The 24,697-nt window shown below is 41.9% G+C and overlaps 1 protein-coding gene across 3 annotated transcripts in view; it reads right to left on the reverse strand.

Moving 5' to 3' along the window:
• Positions 1–24,697, reverse strand: part of COL12A1 (collagen type XII alpha 1 chain) — a 116,916-nt gene that overhangs the window by 42,446 nt on the left and 49,773 nt on the right. For all 3 annotated transcript variants that reach the window (XM_055432808.2, XM_088840539.1, XM_055432809.2), the window contains 18 exons: positions 24,235–24,374; positions 23,566–23,695; positions 21,584–21,726; positions 21,170–21,299; positions 19,166–19,302; positions 17,987–18,116; positions 15,394–15,533; positions 15,064–15,196; positions 14,933–14,959; positions 14,456–14,598; positions 11,502–11,631; positions 10,196–10,335; positions 9,308–9,437; positions 7,736–7,878; positions 6,212–6,341; positions 5,771–5,913; positions 2,498–2,627; positions 157–276 (listed from right to left, as the gene is read on the reverse strand). In XM_055432808.2, the coding sequence (XP_055288783.2) occupies positions 157–276; positions 2,498–2,627; positions 5,771–5,913; positions 6,212–6,341; positions 7,736–7,878; positions 9,308–9,437; positions 10,196–10,335; positions 11,502–11,631; positions 14,456–14,598; positions 14,933–14,959; positions 15,064–15,196; positions 15,394–15,533; positions 17,987–18,116; positions 19,166–19,302; positions 21,170–21,299; positions 21,584–21,726; positions 23,566–23,695; positions 24,235–24,374 (2,319 nt within the window). The remainder of the gene's footprint in view (positions 1–156; positions 277–2,497; positions 2,628–5,770; positions 5,914–6,211; positions 6,342–7,735; positions 7,879–9,307; positions 9,438–10,195; positions 10,336–11,501; positions 11,632–14,455; positions 14,599–14,932; positions 14,960–15,063; positions 15,197–15,393; positions 15,534–17,986; positions 18,117–19,165; positions 19,303–21,169; positions 21,300–21,583; positions 21,727–23,565; positions 23,696–24,234; positions 24,375–24,697) is intronic.

Genomic DNA, 24,697 nt, shown 5'->3' on the forward strand with positions numbered 1-24,697 from the left:
AATACTATTTCCAGAAATGTTACCTTTGGTAGGAGAGAACTTGATGTGATAACTGAACTATCGGCAGAATCTAATCATGGAGGATGCAATTAAAAATACCCTCATACACAAATAACCCTCTAATGCATTTCTAAGATGACAAAGGTGTTTCCTTACCCACTGGCTTATACACAATTTTATATCCAAGAACAGGAGAGGGTGAAGGATCCCAGGACACCCTGAATCTGGTATACCATTCATCAGAGATGTGTATGTTCTGAGGAGGAAGTAATCCCACTGAAAACAAATATTGGCACACATTACTGACCTTTTATTGACAAACAAGGACTAACAAACATTAAGCATAGAATTTAATGAGTACTGACTATGAATATTGGCAGTGGAGCCCCATGAGAGCATATTAATAATATCTCATAAGGTTCTGATCCAAAAAACAATAAGCAGTGAAATGTTCAACAGAAAGCTTGGAAATTTTTCAAATTCAGACAGCAAATCAAATGGACTCAGGAACTGGTGATTTCCAGAACCGGGATGTTACGTGATGCAGAATCATAGAGACTAAAATACATCTCATACCCGTTTTTGAATGTTGTAGATCAAAGATTGTTAAAGCAAAAAAAGCAATTTTGAGACTATCTAGCCCAACCGGCTTATCACAAAAATAAACTATGGTTCGTCCAAGACTATACAGCTAGCAAATGACTAAAACGAGGTTCTTCTCCAGCACCATTATAACCTCTACCAGCAAGACCTAGAGAAAATTCTCGGGCTTCCAGAGCTCAGGCTAACTCCATTCCCAGTAAGAGCAATGCTGTGAAATAGCATGATAGTCAGTCACTGAGTTATTTTTTATAGCATTACACACATAAGGACTTTAAACTGTTTTAATAACAGAAACCAGAAGTGGCTTTGGCTCTTCCTATAAAACTCAAGATCTAGGAGAGATTTTTCATGCTCTGTGATTAAGCACAAAATCCTGAAATATGGTATTTCCTCCAGAAAAGCATCTAAATATATCCTGAAACCTCAGGAGGGGAGTGAAAATTGGAAATTGTTCAATTAAAATTATCTTGAGTCGCTAAACGGAGTCTCTGTTGACTCAGTTCCGTAGACGACAAGTGTCAAGAAATACAAATTCCTGGCCTCCAGAGACTGAGCTGAAACACTGGTCCTGCTTTTCTCTTGGGAGCTTTCAAATGTTTCCTCTCCCAAATCCTGTAATGTTGTCAAGATCGTTTAAGGAGAGAAAGAGTCTGAGCAATTAAGAGTAGCAAGGACCCTGAAATCATGTTACTTAAGGGGATTTTTGCTGAATGAAGTGGAAAAAAAGTCTTAGTAACGTCGCCCAGTTAACAGAACCCAGCAGACTGACGGCCAGCCTGCCTCCAAGCTCGGCCAGAGACTCTCAGCTTTGGCTACGCACTAGAACTTCAGCAGGTCCAGGCCACATCTAGACCGACTACATCAGTGTCTCTGTGGGTGGGGCCAAGGCGTAAGCCTTTCTAAGGGTCCTCAGGTGATTCCAGCTACCAAACTGGAGAACATGTGATCTAAATCATAAGAAACTGCCGCCCGTGTGGGCTAGAAAAGACATCTGAACCCTGGTAATTCTTTGTAAATAACTTAGGACTATAAAGAAAGTTGAGCACTGAAGAAATGATGCTTTTGAATTGTTGAGAAAGACTCTTGAGAGTCCCTTGGACTGCAAGGAGATACAACCAGTCCATCCTAAAGGAGATCAGTCCTGAATATTCATTGGAAGAACTGATGCTGAAGCTGAAACTCCAGTACTTTGGTCACCAAATGCAAAGAACTGACTCATTGGAAAAGACCCTGATGCTGGGAAAGATTGAAGGCAGGACAACAAGGGGACAACAGAGGATGAGATGGCTGGATGACATCACTGACTCAATGGACATGAGTTTGAGTGAACTCTGGGAGTTGGGTGATGGACAGGGAAGCCTGACGTGCTGCAGTCCATGGGGTCACAAAGAGTCGAACAGGACTGAGCAACTGAACTGAACTGAACAATAGAAAAAAATATTTTTTAAAAAAACCTAACTTCATGGGGTCGCAAAGAGTTGGACACGACTGAGCGACTGAACTGAACTGAACTTTGTAAAGGCAGAAGATGACTACTAATCATCTTGCTTTTTATAACAAATTCAATGGTGACACAGTGTTTTTTGCTGACACTTAATTGATTAACAGTCACAGCCATAACTGATACCACACAAACTAAAATATTATTCAGTGACTAGGCAGTGGCTTTCCAAACGATAAAGCCGTCTGAAGCAAAGAAAAATACGCAGACTTGTGTCTCACTTTCCTTCTTTTAGTGGACCTTTGAAAAGTTAAAAACACATTCTGTTGTCATATCATTTTGACAAAATGCAATATATGATACAAATACTGATGCAGTATTAATACAGTATCTGAGATGCAGTTACTCAAAGACTACCAAGTTTAAAGATTATGAAAGGTAGAAGACATTTACCAGTTCTTCCATTTCCAGTCAAATGGGCACCATCTCCATCTTCATAAACAGGAATAACAGTAATTTTATAGGGGGTATCAGGCTGCAAGGGCTGGAGAATTACGTTGTTTCTTCTGCCTGGGACAGTGGTCTGCAGGGGAAGTTAAACTATGAAGTTATTACCAGCTAGAGGATTTTCAGATCAATATGTATTCCCATAAACAGCAATGTTTTCTTCCTGGTTCCTTCTTGTTGTACAGTGTTCACAGTGGGGCAAACTGTCTTCCCTGCCTCCAGACAGCAAGGGGAATGGTTTTAGAGTCAGGTACATCTCAGCTCAGATCCTACATCAGCCACGTCCCTGTCCTGTGGCTCAGCCTCCCGGAAGGAAGCCTTGAGAATGAAAGGCAGCATCCTGCACACACGTGACCAAGCACCGCCGTGGCCCTCTCCTTTCTCACCCATCTCTCTGTGTTGGTTTTAGGCTGCTCCTTCCACACACATGCACCCGGTGCCCACCACGGGCCAGGCGTGACACCCACCACGGGAGCGTACCAGGAAGCAAAAGTAGACTCAGGTGCTGTCCTCAAGAGGATCAGTTTGGCTGATATTAACCAAGTGAAAAACAGCAAATGGAAGAGGCATTCAACTGCCCCCATGAAGAGGAAATGAGCCAGACAGAGCTCTCAATCTCTCTTCCAATCCTGTGCCCTGCTTCTACAAACAGTGATCACTTAAACCAGTGAATTCCAGCACGGTGTCCCCTAAATCCAAACGGTGAAGTGGGGGGAAATTACATTTCTAGTGTCTTCAGAAAAAGACAGGAAATTGCATATTTGTCAGTGCAAAGCTGAATAAACACTAAAGCATGAGCTGCTCTGCTTTAGCAAACTAACCACGGTAATACTGCTTATGTCATCTTGAGCAGAAACTTAAAGACAGTTATGTGACTTTCTGATTAATAAAAATAGGGGCTTGAATTCGAGTTTAATATTTTGAGTTCAAGTATATAACAAATGTTACAACATGGGGATCATGAAGAAAGGACTAGCAAAGATGATTGCTGTTTTTCAGTCACTAAGTATGTAAACTGTGAACTCCCAGATGTTCAAGCAGGTTTTAGAAAAGGCAGAGGCACCAGAGATCAAATTGCCAACATCCGCTGGATCATGGAGAAAGCAAGAGAGTTTCAGAAAAACATCTATTTCTGCTTCATTGACTATGCCAAAACCTTTGACTGTGTCGATCACAATAAACTGTGGAACATTCTGAAAGAGATGGGAATCCCAGACCACCTGACCTGCCTCTTGAGAAACCTGTATGCAGGTCAGGAAGCAACAGTTAGAACTGGACATGGAACAACAGACTGGTTCCAAATAGGAAAAGGGGTACGTCAAGGTTGTATACTGTCACCTTGCTTATTTAACTTCTATGCAGAGTACATCATGAGGAACGCTGGGCTGGAAGAAGCACAATCTGGAATCAAGATTGCTGGGAGAAATATCAATAACCTCAGATATGCAGATGACACTACCCTTATGGCAGAAAGTGAAGAGGAACTCAAAAGCCTCTTGATGAAAGTGAAAGAGGAGAGTGAAAAGGTTGGCTTGAAGCTCAACATTCAGAAAACAAAGATCATGGCATCTGGTCCCATCACTTCATGGGAAATAGATGGAAAAACAGTGGAAACAGTGTCAGACTTTATTTTTTGGGGCTCCAAAATCACTGCAGATGCTGATTGCAGCCATGAAATTAAAAGACACTTGCTCCTTGGAAGGAAAGTTATGACCAACCTTGATAGTATATTAAAAAGCAGAGACATTACTTTGCCAACCAAGGTCTGTCTAGTCAAGGCAATGGTTTTTCCCGTGGTCATGTATGGATGTGAGAGTTGGACTGTGAAGAAAGCTGATCGCCGAAGAATCGATGCTTTTGAACTGTGGTGGAGAAGACTCTTGAGAGTCCCTTATACTGCAAGGAGATCCAACCAGTCCATTCTAAAGGAGATCAATCCTGGATGTTCATTGGAGGGACTGATGCTAAAGCTGAAACTGCAATACTTTGGCCACCTCATGCGACGAGTTGACTCACTGGAAAAGACTCTGATGCTGGGAAAGGTTGGGGGCGGGAGGAGAAGGGGACGACGGAGAATGAGATGGCTGGATGGCATCACCGACTCTGTGGACATGAGTTTGAGTGTACTCCGGGAGTTGGTGATGGACAGGGAGGCTTGGCATGCTGTGATTCATGGGGTCGCGGAGAGTTGGACACGACTGAGCGACTGAACTGAACTGAACTGAACTGAAGCCATGTCCAACTCTTTGCACCCCATGGACTGCAGCATGCCAGGCTTCCCTGTCCTTCACCTCCCGGAGTTTGCTCAAACTCATGTCCATTGAGTCAAAGATACGTGTGACAAAATGGCTGCAAAGCACAGACTTCACTGCCTGACAATCAACATTCTATGTCATAGTCTACTAACCTATCACATCAATTAACCATTAAACTTTACAGAAAGTAGTGAGTTTGTCCCCCTGTAATAGATGGATGTACGTACTGTGAACTAGGAAGAAGCTTGAAGAAACTTGAATCGGGTTCTAGAGTGACAAAATACAACACTCAAAAAGTTTAAGACTAATATAAGAGTATGTATACTCAAAAACCAAAGTATACCCAAAAATGTTCAATTCAAAGAAAAGACCATTTGATTAGCCTGCTGGCTCAGGGATAAAGAACCTGCCTGCCAGTGTAGGAGATGCATTCAATCCCTGGATCAGGAAGATCCCCTGGAGAAGGAAATGACAACCCACTCCAGTATTCTTGCCTGGAGAATCCCAAGGACAGAGGAGCCTGGTGGGCTACAGTCCATGGGGTTCCAAAGAGTCACACATGACTTACCCACTAAACAACAGCAACGATTGAAGGGAGATATTGTGGAGAAATTATATTTAAAGCAAGGTTAATATTTAAAGAGTCACATCACCTGAATATTTGGAAAATTCATGATAGAATAAAAATATATGCATTTATATTAGATAAGACAATCTTTCAACCTTCTTTAGAAAAGAAATGAGCCCAAAGACACTGATAGGCTGCAGTGGGGGGACGTCATGCTAGGCACAGGCAGCTGCTCCAATATCACATCAGAGAAAGTCACACAAAATGTGACCGTCTCACAGAGACAAGAATGCAACTGTGATCACAGGACTTCCTAAAGAGGAAAGCTGATGTTCACCCTTCCACAGGTAAAAGACTACAAAATAAAATGCTCAAGCGAATGAGTATCAGACTCACATATTCATCAATCGGGTCACCAACAGTGGGAGAATAAATGATCCTGTATTGTTGAACCGGCCCATCAGCGTGATCCCAGGCTACCGAGAGGCTGTTGGTGGTCTCCCCAAAGACTCTGAGATTTCTTGGTCCACTTCGTGGTACTAAATAAATAAATGCAACAATTAGTTTCCAGTCTGTGATCACGGTGAATGTGGAGGGGGGTGTGTGTGAAAGAAACGTCCCCAGGGCAGGTACCTCCCGCTCTCTGGGTTGCTTACTCCCTTATGATGAAATGCACATCTATGGTCCTCATGTGAAACCAGAATAGAAAATGCTGTACTCAGAGCTATCCATGCTTCACTTAGGCAGCCCCCAGCACCCCTCACGCCCCACCCACACCCCCCAGACCCCCACCCAGAATCACAAGAGAACCCGGTGGAGAAAGGATTTATGCCTTACATGTGCGGCCCTGGGCAGGGCTGGGATTCCCTTCTGCATCCGAGTAGAGCGCAACGATGTTCACAGAATAGGGCGTGTCTGGAATCAGCCGCTCCAAGTGCACCGTGTGGGTATTTCCTGGCACCACAATCTGGAGGGAAGGACATGCCAGATTCTGTCTGATGACAACCCAAACGCGTACTAAGTCTTTCATTAGTCAGCATAATCAGGTTTACAGTAAAAGCAGAGCCCAACACAGCAGAAGCCAACTTCTGTGCTACCTTGTGAGATATGCTCAAGCCATAACATTCAATGCAATTTAGCCTCAGAAATTTCCTCTCCAAAAAAAGTTAGTTCATACTGGACCCTTACTAACTTCAATTGTCTCCCATTTATGTTCATTGTAAAACATTCTCAAATACAACTTCCAGGGCTCATGACAGTTATCCAAAGTGTCCCAAATGATAGGTACACGTAAGAGAAGGGACACCCCCTCCAAACACACACACACACACACACACACCTCTGCGGGGCAGAGGTTTTCTGTTAAAATAGCAACTCCATGCAATAGGTAAGGGCAAAGTTGTCTGAATATACTCCACACATCAGTTCAGTTCAGTTCAGTTCAGTCGCTCAGTCGTGTCCGACTCTCCGCGACTTCACACATAGAGACATGCAAATCAATATTCTTATAGAACACAGCCATTGCTCATTTGTTTAATCTTTGTTCATCATCATTGTTTATTTTGTAAAGACTTGTAAATTAAACTAGTTTATAAGTTTACTTTCCCATAGGTATTCTGATAATGCATGCGTGCTCAGTTACGTCTGCCTCTTTGCTACCCTGTGGACTGTAGCCCACCTGGATCCTCTTCCTATGGAATGTTCCAGGAAAGAACACTGGAGTGAGTTTCTCTTTCCCACTCCAGAGAATTTTCCTGACCCAGGGATCAAACCCACATCTCTGTGTCTCCTGCATTGGCAGGCTGATTCTTTACCAACTTCACCACCTGGGAAGCCCATATTCGTAGTCAAATTAGTAATTTCTGATCTCTACTAATCTACTTTAAAAAAAATAGCACAGTACTATGAATTGAAGATAGACTGGGCGATCTGTTAAGAGCCAATGGAGGCAAACTTTAAAAAAGTATTTTCTTAACAAAGACATACGTATGTTACAACAAAAGCCCATACTGACAAGGCCTAGCAATGATTTGCATTAACTACTGGGGCTTTTAACTTTTATAGCTAATTTTCATTTTTAAAATAAAATTCATTTTTGCTAACTAACCCTACAGGTAATACTTTAATTCATCAAAAGCAATCATGTAAGCATCACATGCAGGCTTGTCTATGGCTTGCATTCTCACAGGCAACCAACCAGGACAAAAACATGAGACTAAGCTTATCAAGAAAGGAACTTTCCAGGAGACCCACTGCCATACCAACTGACTTATTGTCCGGGGCCGGCAACTACTACAGCTGTTGATGCAGTGAAATCCACAGCATTCTTTTGCCAAGTTCCAAGCCAACAGCATGACTTACAGATTCGGAGGGTCTTGTACCATCCTGAGGCGAATACACAATGCGATACTGCTGAACTGGGCCAGGTGCCGAGTCCCAACGAACGTCCAGGCTGTTTGGCGTCGGATTGTACACTTGGACGTTTCTCGCCAGCCCTCTCACCACTGAGGAAAGAAAAGCCAACACGTATTTCTCATGTTTGTTTATCTATGTTTATCACTTCTCCAGAACTTCCACTCTCCTATAGGGTAAAATATTGTCCTCCTTGAATGTCTAATTACCCACACACAAAAGCAGATTAAAAATTTTCAAATACAAATGCAGTCCAAGTCAGCCAACTATGTCTTCGGTCTATATGGAAGCAAGTTGTTGCCAATAAAAACAAGCAAGTAAAAGCAATAGTACTGGCTTGGCCATAAAACGGGCTTCCCAGGTAGCTCAGTGGTAAAGAATCCACCTGCCAATGCAGGAGACACAAGAGACGCGGGTTCAGTCCCTGGGTCGGGAAGAAGATCCCCTGGAGAAGGAATGGCAAAACACCGCAGTATTCTTGCCTGGAAAATTCCATGTGCAGAGGAGCTGGGTAGGCTACAGTCCATGGTGTCACAAAGAACAGGACACGATCAAGCGACTGAGCATTCATGGCCATAAAAGAACAGACAAGGAACAAGAAACTGAAAAGAAGCATCAGTTTTCCAACACAGGTACTGGAGAGATAGATGATTTTATAGCTCTGTCTTCTAAGGGAAACCTGGCAACATGAATGAAGCCATCTAACTCCAGATAGCTATCTTCATCCATTCATTCCTTCTCAATCAGCAAATTAACACTGAATGTCTTCTGTGATTAAAATAAAAGACAAAAGGAAGGAGAAAAGACACACTCAGTTCTCAGTTAACTGCCTCAATCGGGACTTAGAAGAACATTCAAATTAAATCCATGTATTAACCCCAAACTCTAGTTTAGGCAATATCATCATCTTTCCAGACCACTAATCTTTTGCCAAAAGAAATCATCCGAACTCCCTCTCTTTCAGCCATCAGTAAGTGTATTTTTAAAGCCAAAGAAATATTTATAGGTATGCCCCCCAAGCCTTTAAGCAATACTACAAAGAATTGTAAAACCACTATAAACTGGTTTCTCAAGATGTTAATGGCAAATGAAAGCACTCAGATTTTCAACGGCAAAAGGCACTTCATCAGCAGACCAGAGAAATGTGCAATTAAGTAATGTGATGAACAAATTTCAAAAAGTGACACTGTGAAAGCCAGCTACAAAATACTGCTCCACATAGATTTGTAAAGCACAGAGCAAAGTTCATGAATTTTTGCCAGTGAAACAGAATACAGACAATTATATATACGTGTATAAATTCTGAAATTACCATTTCAGAAGAAGAATGCCACTATAACTTTTCTGTTTCATACACTAAAATAATAACAGTTGGTGGTGTTTGGATGGTAAACTATGAGTAACTTTTATATTTTTATGCTATCATGAATTTTCCAAGTAGTCTTCAAAGTGCCTACATGGCCTTTACACTGAAAAGCAAAGTGTATCATGAAAGACTACATTTTCTGCCCTCTTACTTACGTGTCCTTCCAGTATCTGATGTGCGTCCTCCATCACCTTCAGAATAAACAGGCACCACTGTAATGGTGTATTGGGTATCCGGCTGCAGATTCCTAAGAATGGCATAATTGGTATTCCCAGGGATTGGGACCTAAAGATTTTAATAAAATGTAAAATACTTTATTTGAAAAACTTGCAAAAGAAATAATGCTTCGAATGATACAATACTCAAAAGAATAACTCAAGACCAAATCAAGAAGCAAGTTCTGTAATACTGGGACGGAATGATGGGCCCCCAGATGAACTGTTATAACTATTAGAGAAGACTTCTTACACTCATCCTAGACTCCCTCCTAGAACTCCCCAGAATTATCACCTCCCTCAGCTCCAATCCTCTGTCCCCAAATCTCCCCAGTCACCCAGGCACCGAGGCACCAACCTACTACCCTCCGTCAAGTTCTACTAAATGAACATGTACTTCTTAGGTTCTAAAGTAAATTTTTAACTCTTTCTTTTTTTTCCTTTCTGCCCCCAAGATAGTTTATTTTTTTTTAATTTTTTAATTAATTTATTTTAATTGGAGGCTAATTACTTTACAATATTGTATTGGTTTTGCCATACATTGACATGAATCCACCCCAGGTGTACATGTGTTCCCCATCCTGAACCCCCCACCTACCACCCTCCCCATCCCATCCCTCTGGGTCATCCCAGTGCACCAGCCCCGAGCGTCCTGTATCATGCATGGAACCTGGACTGGCGATTCATTTCACATATGATAATATACATGTTTCAGTGACATTCTCCCAAATCATCCCACCCTCACCCTCTCCCAAAACTCTTTAGCTCTACTTTGCAATCATTTGGCTGCAGTTGAAACACACATTCTTCCCGACAGGAAATAATTACCAGTTCCTCCGGGCCTCCTGCCGTGGGTGCATAGAAGAGCTTGTACTGGCGAGGATTGCCCTCGGCGTGGTCCCAGCGAACATTCAAACTGCTGGTTGAAGGGTCATACACTCTGAGGTTCCTCACAGTATTCAAAGGTTCTGAAATGCACAGAAAGCATGTCACAGTGTGATGCTAACAACCTGGCACATACAAAACACAGGTTCACTGACGTCTCCCAGGAACCCTAGAACTCAGCAGGTCCCCCGTAGTAGGCACCTCACAAATACTTGTCAAAATAGTGAATAAGTGAAAGAATGTCTGTATCGGATGAATGTCTGTCTCATCTCTCCAGAGATATTTTGGATCCAAGGCAGCTTTTATTTTGGAGAAGGCAATGGCAAGCCACTCCAGTACTCTTGCCTAGAAAATCCCATGGACAGAGGAGCCTGGTAGGCTGCAGTCCATGGGGTCGCTACAAGTCAGACATGACTGAGCGACTTCACTTTCACTTTTCACTTTCACACACTGGAGAAGGAAATGGCAACCCACTCCAGTGTTCTTGCCTGGAGAATCCCAGGGACAGGGGAGCCTGGTGGGCTGCCGTCTATGGGGTCACACAGAGTCGGACACGACTGAAGTGACTTAGCAGCAGCAGAGAATAATACCGACCCAATGGACATGAGTTTGAGTAAACTCCTGGAGTTCGTGATGGACAGGGAGGCCTGGCATGCTGCAGTCCACAGAGAGTCGGACACGACTGAGTGACTGAACTGAACTGAACTAAGAGAGCAATTAGAAATGTCTTTTTTCCCTGAACAGAGAATTCCAAGGATATTAAAAACAACTGAGATCATTATCAACATGCATTTTAAAAGATTAGCAAAGCTCTGTGTCACCCCAGGGTTTCCAAAGAAAGATATGATTCCATTTCTATGAATGTTATTTAAAAAACCACAGGACTTGGCTTCTCTGCTGGCCCAGTGGTATACAATCTGCCTGCCAATGCGGGAGACAGGGGTTCGATCCCTGATCTGGGAAGATCCTACATGCCACAGAGCAACTCAACACACACATCACAACTATTGAGCCTGTGCTCTAGACCCTGGAAGCTGCAACTACTGAAGCTCATGAGCCCTAGAGCCTGGTGCTTCACAACAAGAGAAGCCACCTCAGTGAGAAGCCTGAGCACCGCAGATAGAGAGTAGCCCCTGCTCAAGGCAACTAGAGAAAAGCCCGTGCGGCATCAAAGACCCAGAAAAGCCAGAAGTAAATAAACAAGTCAATTTTTTTGTTTCTAAAGGCACAGGATTCTGGGTTCACTTACTGGTCTTGCCTCTTCCTGTCATGCGACCGCCTTCGCCATCCGGATACAGGGAGGACACGGTGATGGTGTAAGGAGTGTCAGGCTTCAGCTTCTGTAGCAGCACACTGTTCTGCCGTCCTCCTATCGTGGTCTTGAGCGAAACAAGGATAAGTGTCAGCCTTGTCTCTCCGTCTCACTAGCCTGCTAGAGAAAGCTCTTTCTACAGGGTAGTTATAGAGAGACCTCTGCCAAGATCTGGAAACATGTCCCACAGTGAAAGTTGGAAATATATCTTAGGTATAATTTTAAATGTAAAAGATGCACCTTCAATCATAAAAAGGATTTTAAGCCTTAAACCTGGTGACCTTAAAAAGATATTTCAATGTGCTAGCTGCCAGCACTGTGAAATTCCATCCAAAACACGTTTCACAGATTTCTTCCCCAGAAAAGGCATTAATCATAAGCAAGCTGCAAAGGAACTTTAAGATAGCAAAGAACTGCACAATAGTGGAGGTGCCACACCATTCAGCATTATTCTTAACCTTTTTTACAGATGTTTCTTATTTGCTTTAGAAACACATTAAAATGATTCAGCAAAAGATCTAAAGCTTTTGGTTTTCCCCCTCAAAAACTTCCCCTCTAACAGCATGAGTTGTGTAAACCACGTGACAGGACCCTCTGCCAGGCCACACGCCAGGATTCCAGCCTTGCTGTATGAGGCTTTCTCAACGTCCTCTGATTACAGTCATTGCTTAAGGCCATCTTGTTATCTTGTTGAAAGGAAATTTGTATGACTTGTTAACAGTCTACCGAATTCAGATGCTTATGCCAGACTAATTAAAATTGCACGAAAATGGCACGCTGCCCACCAAGAGTGCACATGCCATGGCCGCTCCAGATGTTCCCCACTTAGCACCCATCCACTCAAGTGGTCTGAGTTTCAGGGAAAACTTCAGTGAATCACTGCACTCCTCCTCAACATGGGCAAACTCAACCACTGCTGCTGCTTAGTCGCTCAGTCGTGTCCAACTCTTTGCGACCCGATGGACTGTAGCCCACCAGGTTCCTCTGTCCATGGGGATTCTCCAGGCAAAAATGTTGGAATGGGTTCCCATGCACTCCTCTAGGGGATTTTCCCAACCCACAGATCGAACCCAGGTCTCCTGCATTGCAGGCAGATTCTTTACTGTCTGAGCCACCAGGGAAGCCCACAGTGGCTAATTTTAACAAATTTAGTATCTGAGATTATGATAGCAAATTATCAATGTATTTGATACTTAACGAATCTGAAAGCATACACTTAATAGAACTAGCCCCATGAGGAAACAGAAGAGTATGCCTACTTCTTACATCTAATTCTCCAAAATAATTCTAGCATCAGTAAGTCATTACTTTGATTATTTTATGGGCCAGCATTAAAAGGCAAATACTCCTAAGAATAACAGACTCTAAGGGGCTGTCAGCTAATACTTTACAGAGGATACATTTAGGACACTCCTTCTACTTACAACAGCTGAAGGATGGGAAAAAGAGACTTGAGGCAGCAGTTGGGTGGCCAGTATCACCAAGAACAGAAATGCTAAGGCCAAGTTTTACCAAAATCTAGCCCAGCACATGGAGAAGGCAATGGCAAGCCACTCCAGTACTCTTGCCTAGAAAATCCCATGGATGGAGGAGCCTGGTAGGCTGCAGTCTGTGGGGTTGCTAAGAGTCGGACATGACTGAGCGACTTCACTTTCACTTTTCACTTTCCACTTTCACATATTGGAGAAGGAAACGGCAACCCACTCCAGTGTTCTTGCCTGGAGAATCCCAGGGACAGGGGAGCCTGGTGGGCTTCCGTCTATGGGGTCACACAGAGTCGGACACGACTGAAGTGACTTAGCAGCAGCAGCAGCAGCCCAGCACAGACAAAAGTTCTGTTTCGGCCATTAAAATATCAGTCCATTAAATGTCTTATTTTATATAAAAGCCACTTGATGACACTTGGTATTTAGTTTATTATGATGAACTCTAAGACATTTTTAATCCAATGTATCACACGCCCTAAGTCAGGTTCTACGGAAACCTCAACAGAAACCTCAACCTCACAAGCAGCACTAGTTCAGCTCAATCCACTTACTGTCGGGTTCAGAGACCTTTAACTACTGCCAGCATCTACCCTTCCTAACGCCTCTAAACTGGGAAGAGGTATGAACCATTTGCTGGAGCTCAGAGAGTTGGATGATTAGAAGTTAATAACTCATCTCTCTCTAAGGCTATGTGAAGAAAGAGTACAGTCCTGCAAAAGTCAACAAAATGCCAGACCTCATCAAAAGAAGTATTTGAAATAAATCAGAAAGCATCACTCTATCGAAATAAAAATCATGCTGCTTCCTGACCCAGGGTAATGTGTGCAGTTTGGGCCACACCTTTCACAAATCAAAGCTGGAAAATGTTCAAAGTAAGCAAAGTGAATGGACAAGGGCTCTGTTAAATAAGGGAAGGCTGGGAAGATAAAGAAGATGAAGGCCAAGTTTACAGTTCTACTGTCTTCCTCAGGAAACTCCATTTGAATCAACGCAAATGTGATAAATAGTATAAGTTAGGTTGAACAGGTACCCAGATCAAGAAACATCAGAACTAACACATACATCGTGACATGCAAAAAAACAGAAAAATTAGAATAATGGAAGATTAGCAAACTCTCTGAACACTTGATCAAGTCAGAGATATAAGAAATGAAAATATAAAGACTCAAAAATCTAGATATCTTCATGGATAACCCAGCCCTAATAGTTTTTAAGAAAACATGAATGCACTGAGGCACAAGCCTGATGCTATGAGGCTCCATTAGGGATGAAGCCAAATAATTCCAACTAATAGAGTAAATTTCATAACTCTCAAAACAGTTACTCTGACTAACTAAACACTGGGAGTGAGAGCTTGAGGAGAAAAAGGATGTAACCAAGTATCTTTTTTCCCAAACAGATTACCGTTTGTTCATTGCCTTCCCCTGTTGAAGGCTGGTAGGTGATTCTGTATTTCTGCGCACGACCACTAGCAGGATCCCACTTAACAGTCAAGCTGTTGGATGTTGCATTGTACACCTGAAGGTTTCGTGGGCCACTCTTTGGAGCTGAGAAAAGATTGTTGGGAAATAGAGTAAACAAACTGAAGAATGCTTCCCCCACAAATATGCACTGTCCCCAAGGAAATGAACAGAGTTGTGTACTTCTAGACTCAGAACTAAATCTAACCCCATAACAAATGATGGTCATTGAGTCTCAAAGGACTCCTTAACAGACAGTAGCGAAGAGCAAAATTCTTCCAGAGAGACCTGTTTAAAAGAGGTCCCAATCAACCCCTTGCAATTTATTGTAAAGCAGAAGGCCTACTTGCAATGGATTTTGTGGTATTTTTCATTTGTTCACTCTTTGGTCACTCATATAATCAGCAAATCAAGCTCTTACCTTGTGTTGTTAAGGGTATCAAACGCGCTAAAAAAAAAAAAGAAGGTGGCAAAATATTACTGATTCAGCCAAAGCTCTATTCTGTTAATTAAAAAAAAAAAAAAATGTCCTACTGAAGGTTAAACACCTACGTGTACGCTCACTGCCAATCAGGTCATCGCTTTCTGACTCATCAGGATAAATGGCGGTAACAGAAACTTCATAGAGAGTGTTGGGGTTCAGGTTTTCAAACACCAGAGTATTCTCATCTCCATTTAGGATGGTCTTAAGGAAAGAGGAAAAAAAAAAACCAAGCGCACAACAAAATTAAGTCACCGTGTGCATCACACACTCCACGACAGTTGGCTGACATCATTGAGCCAGATGTTATTCCTGCTTTGAGGCATGCCACGAGCTCAAATGTCAAATGTCACTTTTCAGGCAACAAATGTCGTATATTAAAAAAAAAGAATTAACGCTACCTCCATCTTATCTGCACTTCCTGAAGGCGCCCAGGTGATTCTATAGAGAGACACATCAGAAGCTCCATGGTCCCAAGTTGCTCTGAAACTCTCTGGTGTTACTTCAGTAATCTGTAGGTTTGTTGGGGCTGGCACAGTGTCTGTCATGAGAGAAGGCAGGACTATGTTTTTGGATGTGATCTACAAACTCAGTATAATAAAACTGCCTTGAACGGACATGAGAAAACTGGTTGACAACATTAGAACCAAGTATCTTACAAATTCAGTTCATTTGAAAGTAAATATGGGAGACAGCCCTGAGAAATACTTAAGTCTATTAAAATGGTGATTTTTTTTTTCCAAAGGTACCATTTAGTCATACTATTCTAATACAGGGGTTCTTCATTGTTTTGCCCTTTACACTTTTTGAGAATCTAAGGAAAACCCTGGACTCTTTTCCACAGCAACACAAAAGGCAAACTTTAGCCTGTAGTATCAGAGAGAGGATGAACCTTCATGGTTCGTGAAGATCATTACTTATGATCTAAGTAACCCACAGATAAGCTTTTCTACAGATTACTAACCTGACACACAACATGAAGCTGACTGTATCAACTCTATTCAGAGACAGGAATAGTCCTGCAGTGCTGACGATGGCTGAAATCCCAACTAAGGATTCTTCTACTGACCAGCACCCCAGCGAGCTTGCAGTGCAAGCAATTTGGAACATCCGCTGCCCATTCTGAGCTTTCCATTGTTAATTATTTCTCTATCTCCTGGTAACCAAAGCCAACTACACAAAAGCCAGAGCTATCAAAAATTTGTTTCCAATAATGACAATGAAAAGGCCCATTGAGATAAAGAGACTGGTCCCACTTTCACAAGCATGACTGCAGAACAAACCAACGATGAAGGATGCCCTTTGGATGTGTCTAAAAGTTCCTAGGAAATCTTAAGGATTAAAAACAAGTATTAATTTAGTATGTTAAATTACCGGCTTTCACTAGTCTTTCTTCCTGACCTTTCCTTCCTTTTACTATGCCAGTGTGCATCTATGGGCAAATTTTCATCTCCAGCCACTACCCCTTCCGGGTAAGAACTGATGCCAAGAAGGCAACTGAAGTTGCTAAGAGATTTCACATGGTAAGAAAATAGCAGAGGTAGAGACTCTGTGAAGTTACGGAGGAGGCTGTGATATTTGACAAGATGCATTGATCACATACAGACAGCGGGGCACTGAAGAAGTTTCTGATCCTCTGGTGATAAAGACGCTGGAAAAGTTTCGGACCATAGCACTTATCCCACCACTAGCTTCCTGGGCAAGGCTGGGCATGTTGTTTGAATTCTCTAGACCTGTGCTGTCCACCATGGGAGCCAGCAGTCACATGTAGCTATTGAGTACTTGAAATGTGGCGTCTGAGTTGAGATGCACTAAAAGCGTAAATTAAGACACGTGTGTGCGTATATGCTCAGTTGCTCAATTGTGTCCTTCTCTTTGAAGTTCTATGGACAGTAGCCCACCAGGCTTCTCTATCCAAGGGATTCTCCAGGCTTATCCAGGATTCTCCAATATTGGAGTGGGTTGCCATTTCCTCCTCCAGGGGATTTTCCTGACCCAGGGATCAAAGCCACGTCTCCTGCATCTCCTGCACTGCGTGCAAATTTTTTACCACTGAGCCACTAGGGAAGCCCCAAATTAAGACACATCAGATTAAAAAAAAAAAAGTATTATCAAAAAAATGTGAAACATCTCACTAATAATTATTATACTGGTAAATTTTGAAATGCTAATATTTTGGATACACTGGGTTGAATGCAATACATTATTAAAGTTAATTTCATTTTTCTCTTTACCTTTTCTAATGTGGCTATGAGAAAATCTTGAATTACCTACATGGCTACCAATATATTATATTTCTTGGGAACTCTGCTGGCTCTAGACTTCAATTTCTTAAACACCATTTATCTAGAAAATGACGTGCTAAGCACTGAGCCAGAAACTGGAGGTTCAAAGTTGAGCAAAACACATGTCTTGGGCTTCATTAGGAGGGAGTCAGAGGGAAGTGGTATAGACAGGAAAAGACCAACAGGCAATAATAATTGAGTTAAATACTGTGGAAGTAGCACACATTCTCTCCACCCCCCTACACAAAGACACACACACACACCTGTAAAGTATCTGGAAGATGAGTTAGTTAGTGACAGTGGCTGGTAGAATAAGTGGAGAAAAATTATCACAAAAGGAATAGGCATAAGGGTAGACAATGGGAAGTGACTAAGTGAAAAACCATCTCTGATCCAAAACATTATAAAATTCTGGTAAAAGTAACATTAAGAAATGCACAGAGAACTATACTCAATATTCTGTAATACCTATAAGGGAAAAGATTCCGGAAAGGAATATACATATATCTATAGTACATATTACAGAGGTACATATAAAACTCAATCCCTTTGCTGTACACCTGAAACTAACAACACAGCATGATAAATCAACTATACTTCCATTAAAAAACATTTTTTTTTAATTTTAGAAATGAAATAACCAGTTAGTCAGTGACACATGCATGCAGTGCTATCTCCCAGTTATCAGTAAAGCATGAGCACAACTCACGGGTGGTTTCTTGCGCAGTCACTGGGGGAGACTCCCCTTCTTCGTATACAGCAGACACGCTGACTGTGTACAGGGTTTGTGAGAAGAGGTCTTTAAGCGGCGTGCTGGCTCGTGACCTGTCCACCTCGACCTACAATAGAGCGGTGGAACTATTTTTACCAAGTTCAGTTTTGACATCTCTCTGTTGTTGGCTGTGTCTCTCAGCACGAGAACATAAAAAATGCAGTACAAAAAAAACCCAGCAGAGTTTTCCAATTTGCCTAAGAGTCCAGGAACTGAAGACCGTTTAAAGTTTCCAAAGTGGAAACGATGTATGTACTAGAGCCTTGTGTTTGCTAAATGATGACAGCCTAGGAATTCAAACAACCTAATCGCTTTCTCCCCATTTCCCTGTGAGTCACTGCCTCGTTTCTTTCAGAAAAATTCTCCTGTGCATTAGATTATAAGACTCACTGGTCATTGTACTGCTTCTGAAAATTGAAACCCAGAATGAAACGAATATGTCACAGGTCTAAATTAGCTTGAATGCAGTTCAGAAGACCAGCACAGTCTGTAACTGGGTGCTTACAGAAACTATTTCTAGCTTCCAAAACTGCCTCTGAGGTTCTTACATTAGTGCCCCTTCAGGGGAACATGCATTTTAAACCCATTTGCTGGTGAAGCCCCTCAATTTGCTCCCACTCGGAAGCAGGTTGTCACGGAAATAGCTTTTCATCCCAACATCAACTCAGAAATGTTCAAAGCCAAAGAGACACCCTTCTGACACTGTAGTTATACTTTCTCTCTGTCCTGTTCAACTGTCCTACCTCCCTATTCCCTGACAAACTCCCCCTCTTCTTTCCTGAATCCCCCTTGCTGCCTTTCATTTTTAGGAACATCATTATGACATTTTTTTAGTCATTCATAGAATGCAGAGCATCATATTAGGCATCAGGCAGAGAGCAAAACCATCTAGATTCTGTAACCCATTATCTACTAAGGGATGATGTTTTAGAATTAATATCACACAGCAAAATATTTCTAAACTAAATGCAAAAGAGTCCAATATATTATCAACATTCAAATAGTGCTTTGTTCATATATGACAAGTTTTCAACACTATGTTCATAAAGTGACAAGTATTCAAAGCATGCTACTAGGAAAACAAATATTTCTAAACCCCTTCCAACCTCAACCTACCTCTTTGGCTTCCTCTTCTGGGGTTTTGTAGCGAACAAGGTATTTACGCACTTTTCCAGGTGCGGGTTCCCATAAGACGTTCATGGTGCTGTGAGTCACATCTCTGAGCTTCAGGTCTCGAGGAATGGGCAGAGGCACTGGAGACACATGATAAATTAGGACCAGAATTTATTCTCAACCACAAAGCTCTACAGCTTCCACACAAGCTTTCAAGAAGTCGCTTGAAGAAAACTTACAGATGTGCAGCAAAGTAACTAAACAAATTGGTAATGATGACAAAAGCACTTTGATTCTATGAGGTGCAGCTGAATTCTTAAGAAGGCTTTTTAAAAATAGGATAAATTTAAATTTTTATAACAACTCTTTCTCGTTTATATTTAATTTTCTCCCATTCTATTTAAATAAACTCTTACTTGCTGCTCAGCTATAATAAATCATAATTAGCCATAAATGTACAGCTTACGTTTTTTTCTCAAATATTAAATCAATTGAGATTGAAATCAAAGTGTCATGCTTCCTGAACTATGTGATAGCAAAACAAGTGGTTACAAGGGTGAAGAATGAAGATGATTCAAAATTATGCATCCAATAAGTTTATAAGAAAAAACCCACAGTAGCCCAACTGGTTAAGAGCAAATCCAACAATAAATTTTCCCCAAGTCAAACAAAGCTTTACCTTAAAAAGGACAAGGAGGAGGATAACTAAAGAAGAGCTTTTCTCTTATCACATGAGATGTATCTCACTCTTTCTAGCTGCCTGTGTGACCAACTTTCTTTGTCTCTCATTTCAAGTGTGCATATGTCTCTTCCTGAACCTGTCTCTCCACCTCTATGCTCCTACACCTCCATCCCTTCAATGCTTTCCTCTCTCAGCCTCTCTCTGCTCCCTCCCCTCCTGCACTGCTGCAGTCCAGCCCTATATCCAAATCTATAGCCATGTCTGTCTTTAGTCCCACTGTGACTTGGGTCCCCTTACTCAGAACCTCCAAAATATGTCTCCATGCCTGGCTGGATTCCCACTCTTTCCACCCGCCACCACCCCATTTCTACAAACCACATGCTCCAGATAGAATCTGACACATAAAAGGTGATTATTTGAGGTCAGTGACTATATCCTGCCCCACCTTGCAGCGTTTCTCTTCTCTGTCTCTTCAAGCTTCTATTCAGTCCCGTGTCCCCTTGAAGGTTTCTTACAACTTCTTGATTTCCTTAGAAATGCAGGCTGAGACTCACAAAATGTAAGCCAAGACATGCTTAGAATCCCAGCATGCCCTCCTCAAGAAGCATGAAACAAAACTACCAGCTGGGTAAGACCAGCCTAAGTGCCATCACTGTCACTTTTCAAGAAAAAGCACCTAAATGCTAGTGAAACAAACCAGAAACACACAGGAGGCTGAACAACACACACAAGAGAAGTGCAAACCATGAAGGAGTCGGGGTCCTCCACCCTGCCCTACGTTATTTATCAGCACCTTCCCAAAATCTAGGCACAAGACTGGAACGTCACAGTTGATCCATATGTTTGGGGACTGAGTTAATTTACTTAACATAAACAGACCGATTCGGATGTGCAATAGTTTCTACTTCAATAAGAACTTGGAACATCTTGATCTTAAACCTAGTATTTTTCTCCAGCATCCCCTTCTCACTAATGGTGTATACCATATTCATGGATCAACAACCACATGGACTGTAAGATGCGCCATTATTTTATGCTCTGTTCCCTGACTGACACCTCACCAAGAGCAACTGTAAGACACCACTGATTGTAAGATACCACCTGAAAATCTGATATGTTAAATATGGAAAAATAAATGCAAATCTTAACAAACAATTTAAGATGCTGCCGTAAGTCTAGAAACAACCTTGGCCATAAGGAATAACCCTACAACTTATGCACAAACAATCAAAACCAGTTTTAGCATCATTGGGCAAAAGAAAAAGCTTAAAAAATGAGTCACGTTCACAGCAATGAGGGAAGAAGGAAACCTAGTGACATCTTACAGGTGACTTCCCTTGCTGTGACGGGTTCGCTGGTGAGGTCATGCAGGACAGCCTGGACTGTAACCGCATACTCGGTGTTGGGGAAGAGGTCACTCAGCTGCACATCATTCACTGTCGGCTCCACACGCATCTGCAGATGGACGAGCCGAGGTAAAACAACACATTCCCGCTAATGAGGGACAGCCAGTCACACCAAGCTGTGACCACTAGATTTGAACATAACTTTTATTTTTCATTTCTCAGAACGTCATTTCCCTTTTCATACTGATATTTTCTTTTTTAAGATGCGTCACAGGCCACAAATATAATCTGTTTTTGTTTTGTATGTAAAGCTATACATGAACTAATGCAATGGGGACTGGACAACAGTGAAGGCTGAAGAAGACCCAAGATAAAGAAACAAAGGGCTCCCACCTCTTTGGGCTTGGTCGGAACTGTGGCATTGATGGGTTCGTAGGTCACGGTGTAGCCAGTAGCGCCCCCCACTGGCTGCCACTGCACATGCATGGTGGTCGAGCCAATGTCGTAAATGTTCAGGCTGACCACCGGCACTGGCACTGTTGAAATGAAAAAGCAGACATCCGTCCAACTCTTGTCATTCTCCTCATTTGTTAACTGCTTCCTACTTTGTTACTGATATTAGTATATGGTAAATAGAAAATGGGTTGCTGTGAGAAATCAGTGAGAGTTAATATAACCCCTTTCTCTCCCCTCAAAAACCCAATCTCGTTGTTTACCTCCAACACCTACTAGGACTGCATGTGATAACTATTTCATGGAGAAAAGACATTTAAGTGTAAAGTGGCATTATAATGTCTATAAGAAAGCCAAAACAGAGACTAACTTCCTGAGGTTTCAGTCTTTTTCTGGAACAGCTGTAAGTTGACCATTTTCATTCTTCAATCATAGAATTTCATACATAAAAAGCCAACCTAGTATTTCATTTCATGCTTACTTTAAAAAAAATAAGTGAGATCGATGTCTATTAATAAGTGGAACTCAGGGGATTCTTCAAAGAGATTAGCCCAGGAGGCACAGTAACAGGCTTACAGTCTCCTCTTCACTTAATATCCACACAGCTTTCTATTTTTCTGTCCAAAGATGGACTTTCAAGTTTTAAGGAATTATCAGATTAATCCTGCCCATTACGAAATATATTATTTCCCACCTAATGGTCTAATATGAAAGAAACAGAAGAAATAAAGACCTAAGGGACTGAGCAGTTAGTGGAGTCGACTCTTGCCTTGGAGTTACGCCCATTCCTGCCTCTTTCTTATAAGAAGCCTCCCTTCTTCCTGGAGGTCAGCCAAGAAGATGGAAGAAGGAAAGAATATTTTCATATGGCCTCAGAAATCCCACCAGGAATAGGAGTGAGGAATATCTTTCCTCAAAGCTCTATTCAAAGCCAAAGCCATCAGAGCTTCTCTGGTAAAGGCCAGAGTCCAAAAGTCAATAAAAAAGGACCTCTCGCTGCCAGCTGGAAGATCTGGCCTCATGCAGAACTGAACTGGATCATTCCTGCACAGCTGCTCCTCCAGATACACTGAGTCCCACTCCCCACATGGTACCTTCCCTTAAGAGGTGGACAATTGTGAAAGGTACCCTTCCCTCTAAGGTAAACTCTGGCCATGAATACCCAGTGGGTTCCAAGATGGCAGAAGCAGCCAGTAAAAGCAGAAAATCACAGAGTATTTATTGAGTACCTGCACACAGTACACATTCAGTAAATGTGTGTTGAAGAGATATCAAATAAAGGAATGATTCGGAAGGCTTACAGAAATCCCACACGGTACAAACGAACTTATTTACAAAACACAGACACAGAAATCAAACATAGTTACCAAGGGGGATAGTGGCAGAGGTGGGGAGAGATAAATTAGGAGGCTGGGGTTAAAATATACACACTACTATATACAAAAAAAAAACCCTGATACTGAAAAAGATGGAGGACAGGAGGAGAACAGGGCAACAGAGGATGAGATGGTTGAATGGCATCACAGATTCAATGGACTTGAGTTTGAGCAAACTCCAGGAGATGGTGATGACAGGGAAGCCTGGCGTGCTGCAGTCCATGGGGTCACAAAGAGTTGGACACGACTTAGTGACTGAACAACAACAACTATATATGAAATAGACAATCAACAAGAACCTACTGTATAGCACAGGGAACTACACTCAGTATCTTTTAATAATCTATAAGAATCTAAAAAAAATCTGAAAAAAAGAATGGACACATATAACTGAATCACTTTGCTATACCTTTGAAACTAACACAACTCTGTAAATCAACAATATTTCAATAATTTTTTTAAATGAAAATGAAAAAAAATCCCACATGGCCTGTCACCTCTTTACCTTAATAAATTAAACAATGAGTTTTTTTTAATCTGACTTACATGTTTTTTCTGTGCCCTTCAGAGGCTCACTGTATTCATCTTCCACTACAGAATACACATTGACAACATATTCAGTTTCAGGCTTCAGATCTTTCAGGACCGTGCTCCTTTCCAATCGGCTCACATAAAACTAGGGAGGAAAATTTACAAATAATAACAACTTCAGTTAAAATCAGTTCCCTCTTTTCTACTGTTAATTGTGAAATAGTTAATTTCAATGAGCTTAGGAAATATTCTTTAATGAGGCCATTGTCTTTGTTTTTGAAAACTATCAGATTACAGTGAGATCTTGGATAATCCATACCGTTTATTCTCCCAGCTGTTGTTTCCTTATTTGTAAAATGAGTGCATAAAACTAGAACGTCCTCAATGTTTCATCCTCAATTGTTTCATTTGATTCTGATATAAACTCATGAACAAATTAAACACCCTCTTAATCCCTAATTAAAAATTGCATTGATACTGTGCGGTTCTTGGAAAGCATAAGGAATTAAAAGCTCTTCCCTCTAATTAAGCCCAAATGGAAGTGCTTGCCCTGCAAGAAATGAAGAACACCACCATGGACCCAGTTCTGCCCCCAACTTCCCCCTGGCATTCCTCCCAGAGCCCTAAGGAGGAGGACCCAATCTCAGGACAGGAAGGAGCGGGTTGTCAGGACCGAATACTCACCTCTTGCCGTTTCCCTCCTGACACTGGGTAGTACTCCACCTTGTACCTGTCCACGCTGTCAGAAGGAGGTGTCCAGCTCACTCTCATGGAACGATGGGTCCGCTCAGAAAGAACTAGGTTGGAAGGTGCTTCCAAGTCACCTGCACGTGGAAATGAAGTACATAGACTTTTTCGTTGTCATAGCAAGATGATGATATTTAAATTAGGTTGCAGTGGTGTTCCTCTCCATATTTCAAGCTTTTACGCACATTCTTTCATATACTAAGAAGTTACAGTTGTTGTTCTCATTGAGTTGCTAAATCATGTCTGACTAACCCCATGGGCTGCAGCAAGCCAGGTTCCTCTGTCCTCCACTATCTCCTGGAGCGTGCTCAAATTCATGTCCATTGAGTCGTTGATGCCATCCAATCATCTCATCCTCAGCTACCCCCTTCTCTTCCTTCCCTCAATCTTTCCCAGCATC

Source organism: Moschus berezovskii, chromosome 10, assembly GCF_049115385.1.
Source record: "Moschus berezovskii isolate FMDL1 chromosome 10, NW_MosBer_1.0, whole genome shotgun sequence".
Classification (NCBI taxonomy): Eukaryota; Metazoa; Chordata; class Mammalia; order Artiodactyla; family Moschidae; genus Moschus; species Moschus berezovskii.